Source organism: Acanthaster planci, linkage group LG13 (assembly GCF_054643075.1).
Source record: "Acanthaster planci isolate LZ-2023a linkage group LG13, COTS_SCS, whole genome shotgun sequence".
Lineage (NCBI taxonomy): Eukaryota > Metazoa > Echinodermata > Asteroidea > Valvatida > Acanthasteridae > Acanthaster > Acanthaster planci.
In genome coordinates this window covers 4,175,313-4,192,632 of record NC_141789.1, presented here as the reverse complement: position 1 = coordinate 4,192,632, position 17,320 = coordinate 4,175,313, and the positions used below count along the sequence as shown (strand labels likewise).

General features: G+C 39.5%; 1 protein-coding gene across 1 annotated transcript in view; it reads left to right on the top strand.

Moving 5' to 3' along the window:
* LOC110981273 (uncharacterized) overlaps positions 1 to 16,938 on the top strand; it is a 32,958-nt gene extending 16,020 nt beyond the window's left edge. Inside the window, exons 11-17 of the mRNA XM_087144797.1 lie at positions 453 to 552; positions 4,150 to 4,255; positions 6,013 to 6,083; positions 7,105 to 7,153; positions 8,182 to 8,364; positions 10,800 to 11,021; positions 15,766 to 16,938. Of these exons, the coding sequence (XP_087000923.1) occupies positions 453 to 552; positions 4,150 to 4,255; positions 6,013 to 6,083; positions 7,105 to 7,153; positions 8,182 to 8,364; positions 10,800 to 11,021; positions 15,766 to 16,114 (1,080 nt within the window). The 3' untranslated portion in view covers positions 16,115 to 16,938. The remainder of the gene's footprint in view (positions 1 to 452; positions 553 to 4,149; positions 4,256 to 6,012; positions 6,084 to 7,104; positions 7,154 to 8,181; positions 8,365 to 10,799; positions 11,022 to 15,765) is intronic.
* The last annotated feature ends 382 nt before the right edge of the window (positions 16,939 to 17,320 follow it).

The following is a 17,320-nucleotide window of genomic DNA, read 5'->3' as shown; positions in this document are numbered from 1 at the left end:
TTAAATGGGTGAAAATGAGAGTAGCACTGGCAGTCATCTACAAAACACCTCATTGTACTGCAGTTGGATAGTGTGGATTAGTGCCATTCTCATTTCCACTTTGTGTTGCCCAGACACCAAACCAAGAATTACGAGGCCATAAGATGTGATTTGAATGAAGTAGTATGGTTTGATTAACCTGAACTTTGGGATCTAAACATTGTATGAGGAGAGTATTTAGAGGAAATATCCCTTGCGGAAAACTAATTTGTTTCTGTGAAAATAAAGGCAATTCAGAGGGGAAAAAACTAAGTATGTGGTAAAAGTATTGGGGAAATGTTTGTCAAATATTGCAGACTATTATCAGAAATAAAGATATTGGCCCAAGGGAGAACAGGAGGAACTACATGTAGATGGACCAACCTTACGTGTATCGGCTCTTATTTTTGTGATTATCTTCTGTTGCTCCATAGGTTGGCGTGGAATGTCCCTTGTGCAGTGTTGACTATCCCATCGACCAAATTGAAGCCCACGCTTCTGCATGCAATGGACCCATATCGCCCACACAGGAAGGTACATTTTTTTGTTCAGTGTCAGAGATCCTGTCCTCTTTTAATACTGAAAAAATGGCCTTTTTATTTGATGTTTCATTGTTTCATTGAAAGCCACCTCAGCATCTAATCCTTAACCAGTTAATGCTGAGTGTTCTTCCCCTCGAAAGCTGCTGGGGGAGGGTTATTTTTTTCTCAAATTATGTCTGGCACCCATAAAGATATGTAGGGTTGTACATGAACAACTTTTGAGTCAAGGCATCGGTAGTTTCATTCTTTTCCCCCTGAGTTCTTCTGTTCAGCCGTTTTTCAACTGCCTTAGTGAAAATTGTGGCATCTGTCCAGAAGTGAACCGGTTCAGCCGCGAAAAGTCCGTAGCATACAGTATATAGGCGTCACCATGGCCATGTGTGTTGTTCGCCAGTGGTTTTGATACAAAGGATTTAGTAGTTGGGATTTTGTAACCTTATCTCTTTTGTAAGTGTGGTATCGCTCCCAACAGTGGCGCATCGGCTTACCCAAACAAGGTCTTTAAAGGTAGTGGACACCATTGTTTCTTGGTCATAATTTCGCAAGATTTGCTGGTTATAGTGTATTATATTCACAGCAACTTACATTCCACTCACTTGTTTTATGTTCGCTTAAATCAAAGGTCTTGTAGTTTATCTTGCATAAAATCTATGGATTATATGGCGTTCATAGTACAAGCGAACAACGCCCGCAGGGTCAGGGTGGGAAACAGGCATGACGGGTTCTTATCCCCTTAAAAAGGAGCAGTTTTCAATGGCTAGGAGTAATCAGTGAATTTACCTTGGAGTAATGCGCCTCCTGGACAATGTAGCATTGTGGATTCATGAAAAAACTTCATCCAGGAACACAGCAGTCGACTCGTGTCTATATTATAATGCACATGTGCATATGATTATGCTTATGACCACACTTTCATGTCAGTTTACACGTCGATGAAAGTCTTAAACTCCATTCTCAGTTGATTCATTAATAACTATAAGCCAAAAAGAATTATGTCTTCAGACAAGTGAGGTTTAACTTGTGGAAATCATACTTTGTGTAGACGAAAATCATCATGCTCGGAAACAGCTGCCATATTGGATTAAACCGATATGCCCTAGGGGTGATTTTGAATTTTCAAAGTTTTCCCGGTTAAAAAACCTTTCCTTTAATAAAATTTAACTTCACACTGATCCAATTTATTTCTACTTTACGCCTTACACTTAGGTTTTTACAGTCTCGGTTTACAGTGCTTTTGGTGAATGTACGTTGGTATGTTTTTAGCTGCTTTTAGATTTATCCGTTCATTACTGGAGACTCCCACAACATCTGCAAACACTACATATAAGAAAATTGGCGCTTGTTAAAGGATGTGATGTGCGAATGAGTGAATGCCTACTCACATCCTTGGTGAAACAAATCAGGAAAATTGTGTGTGTTTACATGTCATCCAGCGATGAGTTGTTAAAACTAAAAAGGGACCAATTTCTCACAATTTCATTCTAACAGAGGCTCTATACTTCATAAAGACCATAAGTATTAAGGAGTAAGGACAGCAAAAGGTACATTTAAACTGGAGGAGAAATTTGCTTAACGTAGTGACAAAACAGGGAAAATTTCTGTGCACGCTTAACCATAAGCACAACCACACCATGCACTGCCATGAAATAGTGCTTGCAGTTAGCGGACTTTACTGCTATTGTAAGCATGACTTTTCTGCTAACTACATACATACAGCAGCGCCCTGAGAATAGGCCCTGCTCGTAACATTTGATCTAAAAATCTTTGAAAATAGTAGAACCAGTTTTGGACAGAGCTTATGTGGTGGAAAAATGTCAACTGTACATTTTCACCATGTTTATGGTTTTCCAAGATTTCATTAGATTTGTTCCATCTTGTCTGCTTCCCATTGGTGTTTACCACATCCATGTGAGAAACACACTAAGGAAAATGGACTAAATTCACTTTAAAGGATTATTAAGAAACACCCAGTAACAGCTTACTGAGTTGGAAGAGTTGTAGGCTTTCATCTTTTACTCGTTCACCGTTACAGTGTAAGAGTTATCCCCATCAGTGCAGTAGTTATCACAACCATGTATGTAGTGGTGTTCAGAAAAATCCATGTTTTGTTTTGTTTTAATTATCAGGAATGCCAGTGTCGTTCATCTGTTGATAGGTGAAACATAAAATAAATGACAGAAGTAAAAGCGAGCACACATTGACAGTCGTGGCCAGTTTGTCAACATATATAAAGATTTAAAAATGGCAGTGATTAGTTCTCCCCATTTTATTCTGTTAGAAAGTTTTTATGAAAAGAATCGCTTCCACATTCAAGTTTCTTAAGGGCAGTTGAGTGCTACTCTGTGACTTAAGTTTTTTCCTGTGCCATCTGCAAACAGGTTTCTGTTTCTTTTCATAGTTTTTAAGCATTGCATTGTAAAATCATCATCAAGAAAAGTGGACACTTGCAAGCCAATCCTCTCCATTTTGGCTCGAGATAGTTGGGTAAAAAGAAAATTAGAATGAGATGTTTGTCCCACAATTTCCAATTGCAAGTTTCTCCAGGCTGTTAGCTGGCATGAATGATGCAGTATTGCTTCTGTTTAATACCAACAAACTATACATTTGTGTATTTGGTTTCCTTTGAATAACATTGACATTTGAAGTAGCCATGGTTACTGTACTTCATGACGCTCAGCAGGCTTGCATGGACGTGTACATGTAGCTCATATCATTACTTACGTTAGTAATGTTCTTGAACTGTTTTGTTTGTGCAGCTTACAGTGTACATACATACACATACCGTTACAGTCAAACCTTGTTAATAAGAGCAATGTTGATATAAGATTCTGCTTATAACAAGGAAAATTTTAGGTCCCAGCCCTTCGTTTTTCATTGTTTTTATTCCTGATTATACAAGATTCCTGTTATAACAAGGTAATTTGGTAAGTCTGAAGGACCTCTTATTTACAAAGTTCAGCTGTACATATACACGTACAGACCTTGCATCCTCATTAATTCAGGTTAATTGCTCCTGTGTTCTTGACACTTGCTCTTTCATTCTCCCTCAAGACTAATCCTTGAATAAAAAAAGTTTTCATCCACATATAATTGTACCTATGACTTGTAGTGTGCACTTAAGATAAATTTACAGATATAAAATTTTGTTCTTTTTTTTTCAATGTGGTAAAAATCTGGCAGTTTGTTGTCAGTAGTGTAATGGGTGTATGCATGTGGGAGGATAAGGGGAAAGGTGGAAATTAAAAATAAAAGAGGAGGAAAAAGGGAAAAAAACACCCCCAAAACAGGAGGGAAGTGAATTGAAATCAACAATTTGCTTGAAAATGCCTTGAGCCGAATGGAATCCCTGCCACCTTTGCTGGTTTGTCAGTTTGATGATGATGAACCCCCCTTCAAAATTTTGTTAACACCTGTGGTACATGTATGTCAGAACTCTGCGTATGGTCAGGAATGTCAGATTGGGGGTTAGGGTGAATTGTCGTGGGAGTTAAATGCTGTAGTCACATGTAAAAAGTCTGTTCTACATGTATTTGAAGCATTCAATTAGAACCTTCATTCACACGCTGTACTTTCTGTACTTGTCTCACAGGAGAAAGAGTTGGAGGGCAGAAACCTGTTACAGACACAAGAGGAGCTGCGCCTACAAATAATGGTGGTGAAGGTTCAGCAGGACCGCCCAGAGCTGCGGGTCACAGGTCAGTACTTCCGTCTGTGATTGCCATGAGTTTTTCGTTCTATCGATGAAATACTGCTGGCAAGGAATTTGATCACTCAGTAATTTACAAAGAAGACAGAAGAGCAGGCCAAGTGCATATAAACTTGTGTTTGAACCAGTGGAGATGGAACTAGACAGCTCACTTGGTAGGTAGTGTAGTCCTGAAATTGACAGTTTAAATGCTGTTCACTTTTTTCATTGACAAAATGCATGCTTGGTAACTTGCGGTATTTGGCCAAAGAGAAAACTAGCTCAGCAAACTTTGAAAGGGGAAAAAACGTGCAGTTTTGTAAATTTGGAAGAGGCTTGATGAGAAGGCAAATCGGTCCCTGGGGCACATGTGGTTTGGAAGAACCCAAGCAATGGAGAAATGTGGCTTTCAGAATAAGGTCACTGCCTGAATTTCATGGCTGTGGCTTGATATGACACACGATTCTATGGCACTAGCTGCAACCACTTCTCATGGACTTGTGTAATTTCCAGGGGTGAGATTTGTCCAGATTTTTTCAGGATTTCCGAATTTGGGGGAAAACGTATTCAGGATTTATTGATTTTTCTATTTGGCATGGTGTTGCCAGAACTAGAAGTACATGTTGCTTTGATTGATCAAAATGGCTCTTTATTCCCTTTAAGTGATTGATTGTGGTGAAAAAAGACTCGAAAAATCTATGAAAATTTTTGCGGCTCGAAAGTCCGACAGAAAACGAGGCAGCAAAGGGGAAGACAAATGTTATTGAAAATCAATTGGAAAAATCAACAAGCAAGGACAACGGAGGTACACACGGTGCGATAAATTGTTGAAATGGAGGATTGACAGACAGACTTGAGAGGTATATATTTTTTGGTATTCAGTTTCCTTAAGTCTCACTCCTGAATTTCAAGCTACACGTACAGCCAAGTCATTCAGACTTTGCTAAAGAAGCTATTGTGCCTTCTGTGGTGGTACTACGCTTGCATCCATGTGATAAATGTAAATGTCAAATGCTGCTCTAAAGAATGATGACTTGTGCCATGCATAGAAATGTGCACACCTTGCATTCAATAGCACGTGTGGTGTGCGTACTGTAGATATCGGCCTCTCCTTGGGGTAGAGGTTTCTGGTCATTACTTGGTTGCCTCTCCCACAATGGCATAGTTTCAGGCTATTAAACCAGTAATTAACAAAATTTCTGAGATGTGTGGGTGGACAGAAACAAACTGCACATCTGATGATGCCCAGGGATGATATGGAAACGTCTCCTGAAAGATCAAAATAAATAATCCATGATTATCAGTAAATGAACTAAAATACATGTACTGCTATGCCACAGGAGTAGTTTTCCATGAAATTCTCAATTTAATGCCATCTTCTCGCAATTAACGGCTAGACTGAATGATGCAGTGTTGCTTGTGGAAAATCTAAGATAAAAAGCTATTATTCAGTCGAGCTAAAAGCAAATTTTCACTTTTAGTCAAATGTGCTATGTTGCACTAAACCAACGAATGTCATGTCAGTGCTTGTGTGTGCTAATGGCAATTTTCCAATAATGCATTTTTAGATGCATTGTTAGAAATGTGCTTCTTTCAGTGTTTTCCTCAATATGATAGCTTGCCAGAGAGAATAATTTCACTTGAAAATTTAGTCCCATATTTCATTTCTAAACAAAGTATGCTTTTCAACAATAATTACGTCAGTTACTTTTTGGGTAATTGCCAGTGCTGGACTGTACCTTTAATGGGGAATTTTGTATTTTGCAGGGACAAAACAGCAAATGAAAAAGCTAATTCAAGAATCGTGAAGGGAGTAGCTGCCAGAATTGTTCAGGAACGTAAGTGTGGACTTGATTTTGAGTTGGTCCCTGGCCAAGAAGTGCATGTTAGTGTAAATAGTGTTATGCGGCCATTTGGGCATTCATGAGGGTGAGTGAACAACATGCACATGAGATTACAGTGGCCTGTGCACACAAGTGGTTGAATATGCTAGAGATGTAAAGTCACAAGTCAAATCACGAGTCAGGAATCACGCTGAAGTAATTTGGGATGAACTGTGAAAAGTAGGGTCAAAGTGACAAAGTGGGGGGGCCAAGGGGGGCGCTTACCCCATTGCTGTTAAACATAAAATGGAAAACAAACAGAACAAAGAAGAGCAAAAGAAAAAATGAGGAAAGCAGAGAAAAATAACCACTTTACAAAAAAAATACTTTTTGACTCCCAGCCTGTGTTAATGGTTTGTCAGTTTGCTGCTGATAAGTGCTTTATGTCACCCGCCTTCCCCCCAAAATCATATGCACAGCAAGTAAAACCTTTACGGTAGCGTCAATGACAAAAATGTGTAAATTAAGTAATGATTGGTTGTATATGTCTAAATGAAATGGCTTTAAAATTGAAAGGTTGTCAAATAACCACCAGTCAAATTCAGTGTTCCTCATGTTACGTGTCTAATGTAGACAGTCCTTTGTTTTTGTGCAGACCAAGAGTAACTTGAGAACAGAAAAACTCATTCTTGCAGTGTAAACACTCTTCGAACAAGTTTGTGATCATGATTTCATTTTATGCCTGGTAGCCCTGACCTAACAAATTTCCTTTAAAACTGTTTCAGCAGGGGAAATCTTTTGTCAACTTCTGCAAGTCCACACAGTGACTACAACTGTACTGTGTAGACCTCATTGGGTAAAGGTCCACACAATAACATGCCCATTCACTTTTTCAAACACCTTGCCATACACTAACTTGCCATCTTCAAAACTTCTAAGTACTGTAATTTTAAATTCAACCATTCCTTTGGTCAAGAGTCTTCTCATGTATCTATATGTACTCTAACTTGTGTGGGTCTGTGTTTGGTTCCTGTAGATGACCCAAAGGGGAATATTCACCACACTCAGGACTCTTTAATGAAGAGGTAGGTTTGATTCAGGTCTTATATTTGCAGTTCTTGGTAAAGGAGAACAGCTTGGCCATATGTGTTTTGGCCCATAAATCCCCTTTGCAGCTCAGATCCACTTTAAACTGAACCCATGCGTGCCTTTTTTTTGGCGGGCACAAAAATTGATAATTGCTTTCTTGAAAATGATGCATGGAACACAAATCCATTTGTTACATACACATTTTCACATTATTATATGTTGACTTGCTGACTCTTTAAGTGCTGAAATATTTTTGCGTTTTGCCTACGACCAGGCAAAGTGAGTTAAGTGTTATATAAATGTACATGACTACATGTATGTGTGTTTGTGGTCAGACTAGTTCCTAGACTACATGACTGCCTTACTGATGCTGAATCTTTGTTGCAGCCGACGCAATAATAATCCTGACTTTTGTTTGGATGTACACCAAATACTAAATATAATGCAGACTTTGATAGCTTTTAACCGTCCCTCTCCAGCATTCTACACAAATTAATAGTTCTTGTGAAGGGATTTCTCGGTCCAATTAACCACAGGAGGGCTATTGTGAAACTCTAAAAATACATCTACATGTAGTTTGTTTTTTACTTTTCTTTTGGGGGTTAGTTTGTTAGTTTTATTTGTAGTAAAAAAGCATTTGCTGACATGATGCTGGTTTTCCTGTACACGAATGTGAATTTATTGTGATAGCCACTTGCATGATGATAGCACTGTTGCGATAAAAATATATTTTTTAACGATGCATTACCAGTGCTCTGAAAAAATTAAATTGTAACAAATTCTTAAATATATATGGAAATAATTTTCAAGCTAATCAGACACGCATTACTTTGCTCATTCGGTCAAAATGTTGCTTTACTAAGTTGAAAGCTTTAGATCATTTGTATATGAAACTTAATCAATGCTTTACTTACCTGTTGGGCTGTTGTAGTACTTGATATGGGTTTCCAAAATGTTCAAATTCCAGTGGTAGAAGTAAAAGAGTTGATTGTGTGAAACGTCCCATTTTTAATTCCATGCCCAGGTCAGACCCAGACCTGGATCTTGATGACGACAGCAGTGAGAGCTTCTCAGAGTCAGCAGACCAACTGGACGCCAGCCTCCTGCAGTTGGTCGAGGACAACAAGCTCCAGCTTCGCGAGAGGAAGAGAGTTAGGGTACCAGATCGGCCGGCAAAACGGCCAAAACTGGACACTGCAGGGAAGAGGTGCTTACGACAAGCTGAATGCCTAGTGCATGAGAGATAAAATATAGTAAAGGGGGCCAGTCATGTTAGGTGTTTCCATTGTGGTTTCTGCAAGTGATTTACCACCTGGAAACATTTTCAGTGCAGTTGATCTTTTTAAGTTCTTACAGTCATTTGCAAAAGTTTAGGACCACTTGGAATTTTGCTGATATTTCTGTCACTGGGTCTGCATTGAAAATAAACATAAGTTGCCATAATTGATTGGTTTAATTTCTTTTCAGGTTAATGCATTTTGTATGGGTGGTCCTAAACTTTTGCAAATGACTTTACAAAGTTGTTTTTTCCATTTTGCTGTAAAAGTGTACAAAATTGACTCAACAAAATGTGTCTGCCATCATTTTCAGACATGCAACTTTTCCTCTGATCAGCTGATTCCCTTGATTTTCACTTCATCTCACCCATGGCTTTGAAAATTTAAAAATACTGTATAAATTGAATAAATAAATTAGTGAATATTGGAATTTCCTTGTTTCTTGTCAAAGTCCAAGTTGCATGCCTGCATTTTTGACATTAAGATAGACAGTGATATTTCAAACCTGATGCACATGAAGAACAAATCTGCACTGCCAAAACTGAAATCTTTACTGGCCCTTTTTACTATTTGTATATATTTGTATATGATGAGAAGCCATTGTGTATGGTTATCTAAGGGCCTGTTTGTTTCCCATGGATCTGGATCTCAATCAGTAGTCGCAACACCGGTTCCCTCCATCCATTAGGCAGATTTTGATGTCAGTGAACCAGTGATGGATCACTAATTGAGATCTTGAGCCCCAAAACAAACAGGCCCTGAGTGTGTCTGCAAACCCTAGTTGTGTTCTGATTGGCATTTGTTATGATTCTTCACATGTGCACAAGAATCAATGCATCTTTCAAGCATTTTATGATTACTTGAAGCTCTTCATTCCTCCAGAATCCTTTTAAATATTTCTCTTTGCTGCACTAGGAAAGTGGTTAGCGCCCATCGTACTGTAAGGCCAATTCGTGTATGAACTGACCTTAATGCTGGGGCCAATTTCATAGAGCTGCTTAAGCACAAAATTTGCTTAAGCGTGAGAAAACCTTGCTTGATAAATCAGGTAACCAGCCAAAACTCCATGTGATGTATATTGTTTTGGGATTGTATTTAGTTGTTTTTTGGTTAGCATGACAAACGGATAGAGTTTTAGCTGGTAACCTGTGTTTTACTAAGCAAAGTATTTTCCCGCTGAAGCAAATTTTGTGCTTAAGCAGCTCTATGAAATTGGCCCCAGAAGTACATTGTATTCAGTTTTGGGCTCCATTTTTATTCAACCTACTTGGCAAAAGTCATTGATACCAGCTTTGGGTCATTGCCTAGAAAAAGTGTGAACTGCATGTGTGGGCTGTGAGGACATCAGTCTCAATTCCAGGTGTCAAGGATTATTTGGTCACTGTAGTAGAGCACTGTTCCACGTGTTTTGGGACTCGCTACGCTATTAACCAGCACGCTGGCCATATTAAAAAGAGGGTGCATTCTGCATGATCCGACATCAAGCAATGGGGTCTTGAGCAAAGACTAAATGATTGACAAAGCCATGAAATCTTACAGAGGGCACAGAAAAGGTATAAATCGTCTAAGATTTTGCTCCAGGTGTAGATTGGCCAATTTTGATGTCTGGAATGCCCCACATTCTCGTGGACCAATCAAGGTTCTGATTTCGGAGCCAAATCGCTAAGCTACAGTACTACCATGACAACAGTATTATACTGGGTGTCTGTGCATGGCTTTTGATTTTTCCCCAGATTTCTTTAAAGGATTTAACCTTTATTTATGATCCATTTATGGCAAAATGTAAATAATGTGGACCCTTCAAAGGAGCGCAAAAAAGGTTAAGGGCAACTATAAAGGTTGGGGGATGGGCCTACAGAGGAAAAAACAGCAAAAGACGTGCTGTATGACCAGCGTGAACATTTTAAGAAGTCAGTGAGACCGTGACAGTCGTTACCAAGACCAGACAGTTTGCAAGATCAGAAAAAGCCAGCGGTGTCAAGATTCAGTTCACGAAAGGAGAGTCAGTGGTTTATTGGGCTTAACACTGTAACTTTTTTGCCTTTGAGTTTCTCTTGAGCAGCCCGTATCAAGTACAATTCTAGGAGAAAACACAAATGTTCTTCTTTCACCTCGGACAAGACATTGTCTATAACAATTACTACTTTATTATAATTTATAGCTTCATTTTTTTTTCATTGTATCGGCCTTTGTGATATATCAATGTCATTGTTTTAAGTGATATAATTTATATCAATATCAAAGCAAAATCGGATATTATCGATATATCGATGGACCTCAATATACAACTGCATCAAAGGCTGCTAAGTATGCAGTCAGTTACTGTGAAATTGAAGTGGCTTTGTGTGGGCTTCTTTTCCAGTAGAGATGAGGTCAGCAAGAGTAAGGAAGAGACAGAAGTGTGCTTCATCTGTAATCAGCAAATTCCCAAGACGGTCTATGCTGAGCATGTGCAGGAGGAGATTGACCGTGTTGAGGCAGAGGACCATACAGAAGACTCGGCAGTCTCACTTGGACGTGCCCTGCGGCGCAGGACGATAGCCTCATCGAGAGCGGCTGCTGGTGGAGAGTCTAGCCGGGAGGCAGAGTAATGATTGCCTACATCTATCTTGCTTGTATGAAGTGATTGCAGTGTCTTATAGTTCTCTTAACCCTAACAGTCCTCAATCCTTCACCTGTTGGAGGACTGAGGACTGTTGGGGTTAAAGATCGTCTGCTCAGCAGCATGAGATGGATAAATCTTCTTTGGTTCAGATGTAGGACCGTTTTAAGGGCTAGTCGTGTCCTTCCTGGCTTTGGAGGTTATTTTTGCACAATATTTTGGATAAGGTCTTGCAGTTATTCTTACAGCCGTCTTGTAGGCCAGTGCTTTTGTTCCATTGGGTTAGCACAAAGGAGGTTTCCCTGTGGAACAAAAGAATTGCCCTGCAAGATGGCTGTGACCTGAAGCCTCTGTTAACACCTTTGGTGTAAGAAAAAAATTATGTGTCTCGAGATCAGAGATGTCATGTAAATATTGACTGCTTAAAGTGGTAAAACTAGCCTCAAAGCGATCCTCTGTATGTTATATCGTGGAGGAAGGACACAGAAGGAGTTTGAACTGCCTGGGCTATAACATCTGGCCAATTACCGCTCTCTGGCATGCCTGGTGTGTCCATAGCCAGAGCGCAGGGAGCACTTGCTACGCACCATCTGTTTCACAACCATAAACCCCCTTTGTGCCCCATGATCATTGCGATAATTTTCTGCTGATAATCCGCATCCTTAAAATGTTATGTACTGCAACATTATCAAATGATCTGACAACATCATCAAATTTAATGCTTGAGCAGTTGCTTGTATTAGGCTGTGTACCTGAAGTGTTCATGTGCAGTTATTGCCCTTATCAATTGCTTTCTTCTGGACGTATTTTGGGAATAATAGCCAAGTTGTTTTTAAGATTTTGTGTTTTATTTAAATCATTTTTATCATGGAATTTACCCAAAAAGGTATTTTAAGAGATCTCATGATCACTGTATGTGATGAAGCAGCACATTTTATTTTTCGTGAGCTTAACTGTCCTGCAGTGATCAACATGTTGTTGGCCAGTCTTAGCCAAATTCGTACATTTAAAAACATGTTTTGGAGTGAGAAAATAAAATTACAAACATTGCATTGATAATGGAAAAGTGCATCAAAATTTAAGAAACAAATTGTTCAAGTCAGCAAAAGTAAATCTTATATTAGATAATTTTTCTTTTTATTTCCAGGTCACCGTGATAAGTTGTAGTTAATTGCAAAGAAAACACCACAGATTTTGCTATGATATTAGTGGCCCCACTTGTCCGGCTAAGCTGCAGGCAGTAATCAGGTATTTGGGGAATGTTTACTATTGTTCGTCTGACCGGGCAGCGATGATCATCGAGCACTTTAATGTGCCAGAGTTGTAACTCCGTCTGTGTCCTTCTGTGGTTAATTGGTTATATTTTCCTCAGGCAAAGTCACAGGAAAATGGAACACTCAGCATATAAGCAGTTAATTTTTCAATTAATAACCACATTTGCTGCAGATTCTGCACAGTTTTAGAGAGATGCTGAATAAATTGTAAACTCATTAAAATACATTTCTATTTCATTTTGAAATGAACTGAAAAGAAACCTGTACATTTCCAAGCTTCCCTTCTATGACAGTGTTCCCACCCATTGCAACTTTTTAATGCGCACACTGCACAGGAGGATGTGCATAGGAAGACGTGTAGAATTCCAGTTGCTAACGGTGTACCGCTTTTAGACCGTTGTCCCATAATATTTGGAAAAACGTGGTAAAAGACAGCAAGTACCATGTGAAGTACTCTTGGTCAACTTTGGTTGAGCTGCTATTATGTCAGATACAGTTGACCATAAAATTATTAGGTCACATGGAAGATTAAGTCACTCTCTATTGAGGGATGAAGACACATCCCCACATGTTGCAGGCAGAATATCTTGAAATAGACACACCTCCACTTAAATATAGTCATTCCTTGTTGCAAGCATTCTTGTTTACTGCTTGTGAGGGCTATTTCAGGCATGCCAAATCTGTAGTTGTAAGAGTGCATTTTCTGTGTTTTCCACATGGGACCCAAACAAACAACAGTGACCTTAATGTTTTGGTGTCACAGCCTACCCGGATGGTAATCAATAGCTGTTTCATAAAACCCTGTGCATAGATTCTGCTCTTCAGGAGATCTGACCCTGTTCATTTCAATGAAAAACCTATGCTTGGTTACTGCTGTCATATTTGAAGATCATGGAGACGTTGAGTGGGGCATATGTTGAGCCTGGGACCTCTAAAACATTGTGGCTTGTGATCTACCAGTCAAGCTTTGCAGTTTTGTGTTGGTGTTTCTACTCTTCAGTATATTTGTTCAAGAGCCTGTTAAAGTCAGAACCGTCCACTGTAGTCGGTTTCCCCTGTACAGTTTGTCTACTGATTTACTTCCAATTTAACATGCAAGCCACTTGTGCATTCATAACTATTTGTCTCGATAATTAGAGAAACTTTCAGAGAAAGATGCTCCATTCATTTGCACATTGCGTCCTGGTTCAAAACATTGCACTAAAGTACTCTAGAGTACTTTGGTTGCTGTGGGTATAGAGCTTCTCAGGACCACAGCATAGTCTCTTTGTGCACTGCTCTTTTAAACTTGTGCAGGTGCACTGTTAAATAATAAAGCTAAAAAAGGCCATGTGATAAGCTCTTGGCCAACCAAGAAACAGTTTCTGTACACAAAGTGTATTAAACTTGTGTATACTAGCACTTGGGTACTATTGCTGATACTACAAACTAACGTGTGGGGGGTGGTATTTGATCTTTTATAGAAGTAAAGTCTTGGAAACACCTCAGTAGTGGCAGAGGTTGAGGATGAAAATCTCCCCCCCCCCAAAAAAAAAGATCAGAAAAGAATGCTCAAAAGCCAGTATAATTGTAGTTGTGCTTTAATATTTGACTGCAGAAACTTTCCCAAATTGACCGTCGACATGAGGGTGCACATGCACTCCATGCAAACTCCTTAACAGCCCCCACTCCCTCTCCCCATGGTGTGAAATAATGATTCCCCCCCCCCTACACGGGTGAGATTTGTCAGATCTCCAGGTTTCGGAATTTTATCATCAATGTTTTTGTGATGTCAGGATTTTTCAAACTATCTGGTTTTAAAATCTGGAATATTCCAAGGTAACACAAAACACAAGTAATGGGTATGTTATTGGGGTGCCTTTAGGCTAACACAAATGTATACCATAGATCCAAACTGCTGCGGGGTCCTCAAAACTTCTGGTAGTTGCTTCGTAGATTTTTAATTTTCACTGATCTCACCCCAGCGTGTGACCTCATCAGGCTGGTTTCAGGAGCTTATGGAGGCGCAGTGTGGAAATGGCTGAGTGGTGATCTTGTTTATAGTCTATGTAATAGGGACTGGGGGTCAACTCAAGAGGGAAAAAAACAAAAACTGGTCAGTTGTGAAGTATCAGGGAAGAAACCAGTCAAGCTAAACAAACGGGGACAGATGACTAAGGGAAAATTGGAAAACAATGAGAATGGGGATCAACTCAAGAGGGGAAAAACTGGTCAAGATGGAAAGCAGGCTGACATTCTTTGATTCAAATGATCTCCAGAGGAGGGAAGCCACTAACATTCTGTTTGTGCTTTTGGCTTTGACTAGGAATTAATTTTTTTAAACTTACACAAACAGGCTGGGAACCAAAATGCGCAGCACACCTATTTTTTTTGCTCTTGTCAACTTAATTGGTCAGAAAATGTCACTGTTGTTTCACAACGTAGTAATTCAGATGTTATGCACACCAATTACTGCGACTGTAGTCTTGGTCAGTTGTGAAGTATCAGGAGAGAAACTAGTCAAGCTAAACAAACAGGGACGGATGACTAAGGGAAAATTGGAAAACACTCAAGATAGGGCAAAACACGTCATCTTTCGGCTGAAAGCATGCTGTTTGTTATGCCTTTTGCAGAAAGTAAAATTTCATTTAGATAAAAACTCCAAAGTCAAAGAGTAGAAATCAGGCAAAAGTTGGAATCAGAAGCAAATTGGTAATGGTAAAAAAGCATCATCCTTATCAACTGAGGGTGCCATGGTTATCAGTACTACTGGGGTCTGAAATGGCAGGTTGCCATTTTTCTTCAGTGCTCTTTGGAAAGTTTGTATCTTTTGATATGTATTTGTCACACACTTGTGAAAAGTGTAAATTTTGAAGTTTCCATTCTTGGAAAGTTGTTTTTCAAATGCTTGTGTCTTGGATAGCAGAAGAATGATCTGGAAACAGCACTGCGTTTTAAAGTTTGCAACATGTTGTTTGGTAGGGATATTCACAGTGGATATTTCCTGAGAGGCTATATCAGATTTCTATTTTCAGTCCAGAGAGCTTTTCCAATATTTACCACTTATGTGCCCAAACAGTCGTCAGACATTCATTTACGTTTTTGAGAGTAATCTGTCGGCATGTGAGAATTGATTGGTGTTATATGTCGTGCATGGGTTTTGCCTTTTTGGGGGAGGGGCAAGAGAATATGGGAGGCGGCAAAGCACTCAACTAAAATCTGATGAACCATTAACAGTTGGAGGGGGTAAACTTTAGGATTATTCAAATAAATTGGTGATTTCATCCTCTGTCTCTCTTTTTTCATTTCTTTTTTGCCACCTTTTCCCCCTTTTTATTGTTCCTTTTTATGAGGGAGAGGGGTGAGGGAACCAGCACCCCTACATGGTGTGGGGTTTTTGTTTATTTCCATAGTGCTCAGACTTTCTGTAGTTTCCAAATGCAAAACCTTTGTTTTTTCTGGTTTCAACCTTACAGGAATAGCATAGACCAGTCAGTCACCGCAAGTGGTATGAGCCCTGCCACCTCCTGGGATGGGGACTCACAATCATCAGATGATGATGACAGCTCGCAGACAGCACTGGAAGATGCTATCTTTAATCCCCGGGTAAGCCAATCACCAATCAAGGCCTTCCGACCAATCAGCAAGCAGCCCATGAGCTTGATTGACTTCAAGAACCAGTTCAACAGCAGTGGGGACACCAAGTGGACTGGCATCGCCGCCAGCTCTGCAAGGGGGAAAAGTGTGAGGCGTGGGCGTGGGAGAGGAGGCAGAGGGGGGAAAATGAAACAAAGCAAGAAACGCCGAAGGTTTCTGAAAAAGTAATGTTTGAATTACTTTTGAAAGTCCACTCTAAAATGAGTAGACATTTGCATATAACAAGGATTGTCTGTACAGTTCAAATCTTTTTACATTGGTGAAACTGACGGAAGTACAATCCCACTATAATTTGAAATATATGTGTGCTTTCCCCAACATTGAAAATTTCATTTTCCTGGACACTGTTTGCAGAGCCTCATGTTTGTTTATTTGTGTGTGTGGGGTGAAAATCAACCTGTTTGTTTATTGTGAATTCAGGCCCTAACTGATAATCGATATTATAACATGTAGCAAACATTTTGCAGCCTAAATAATCTGATGAAACAGTTCTGTACACTTCTTATGTGTTGAAGTTACAGAGGCCTCGTGAAAATTGTGAAAAAATCTTCAGATGAGTAATCACAGATCAAGATTTCCAGTCACAGATCTTCACTTGCTGTTGTAGATGTGTGTAAATTTGGACTTCAGTTGAGTTCATAATGGCAGTTGTTGCTCTTCAAGTATTGTTTTTCTTGTAGTTATGTATGCAGTACTCTGTACTTGCAAAGACATATACTGGTATATGACATTACCGATGGAGTTTTAAAAAAGCAGTTGCCCAAAAGAACAGGTCAGCGACATGTTTTACCCCCAAATCATTTTTCTTTTTGAGGGGAAAAACAAGATGCTGACTATATTCAGGTTTACATAATTATGCTGAACTCTTACATGATGACAGTATTTAGTTTGACAATTTTTAAATGGATTTATGATTATGGACCAGTCTTTATGCATGTTGTTCTATTTATCAAAAATGCCAAATAAATGGAATAGTTTGCAGGAGTAACGCGTATTACGTTCATCTGTGTGATCTGGAGAGTGTAAACGCCTTCAACCGTGGACCTTTAACAATAGGGGACAGTAGGGTCCACGGTTGGAAAACGTGATGTACAAAACATTTGGGAGGTCTTCCGAAAATGTATGAACAATCGATCGTGCGCATCGATCTCGTGTGGCAGGCTTTTTTCTACGCGGAAGAAGGGGGACTTTTCTGCCAATGACCCTAACGTTATTGAGTTTGGAATTGGGCTTGTACTTTCCTCGCTTTATGTGTGTGCCCTGGGTTCACATCCATAGGCTACCGAGTCGACCAGGCGCAGGGCTACGGTTTTGTTTGCCCGGTGCAAAGTAGCATTTTTCATTCCGGTGTGACCCATTTTGAAGATTTTAATT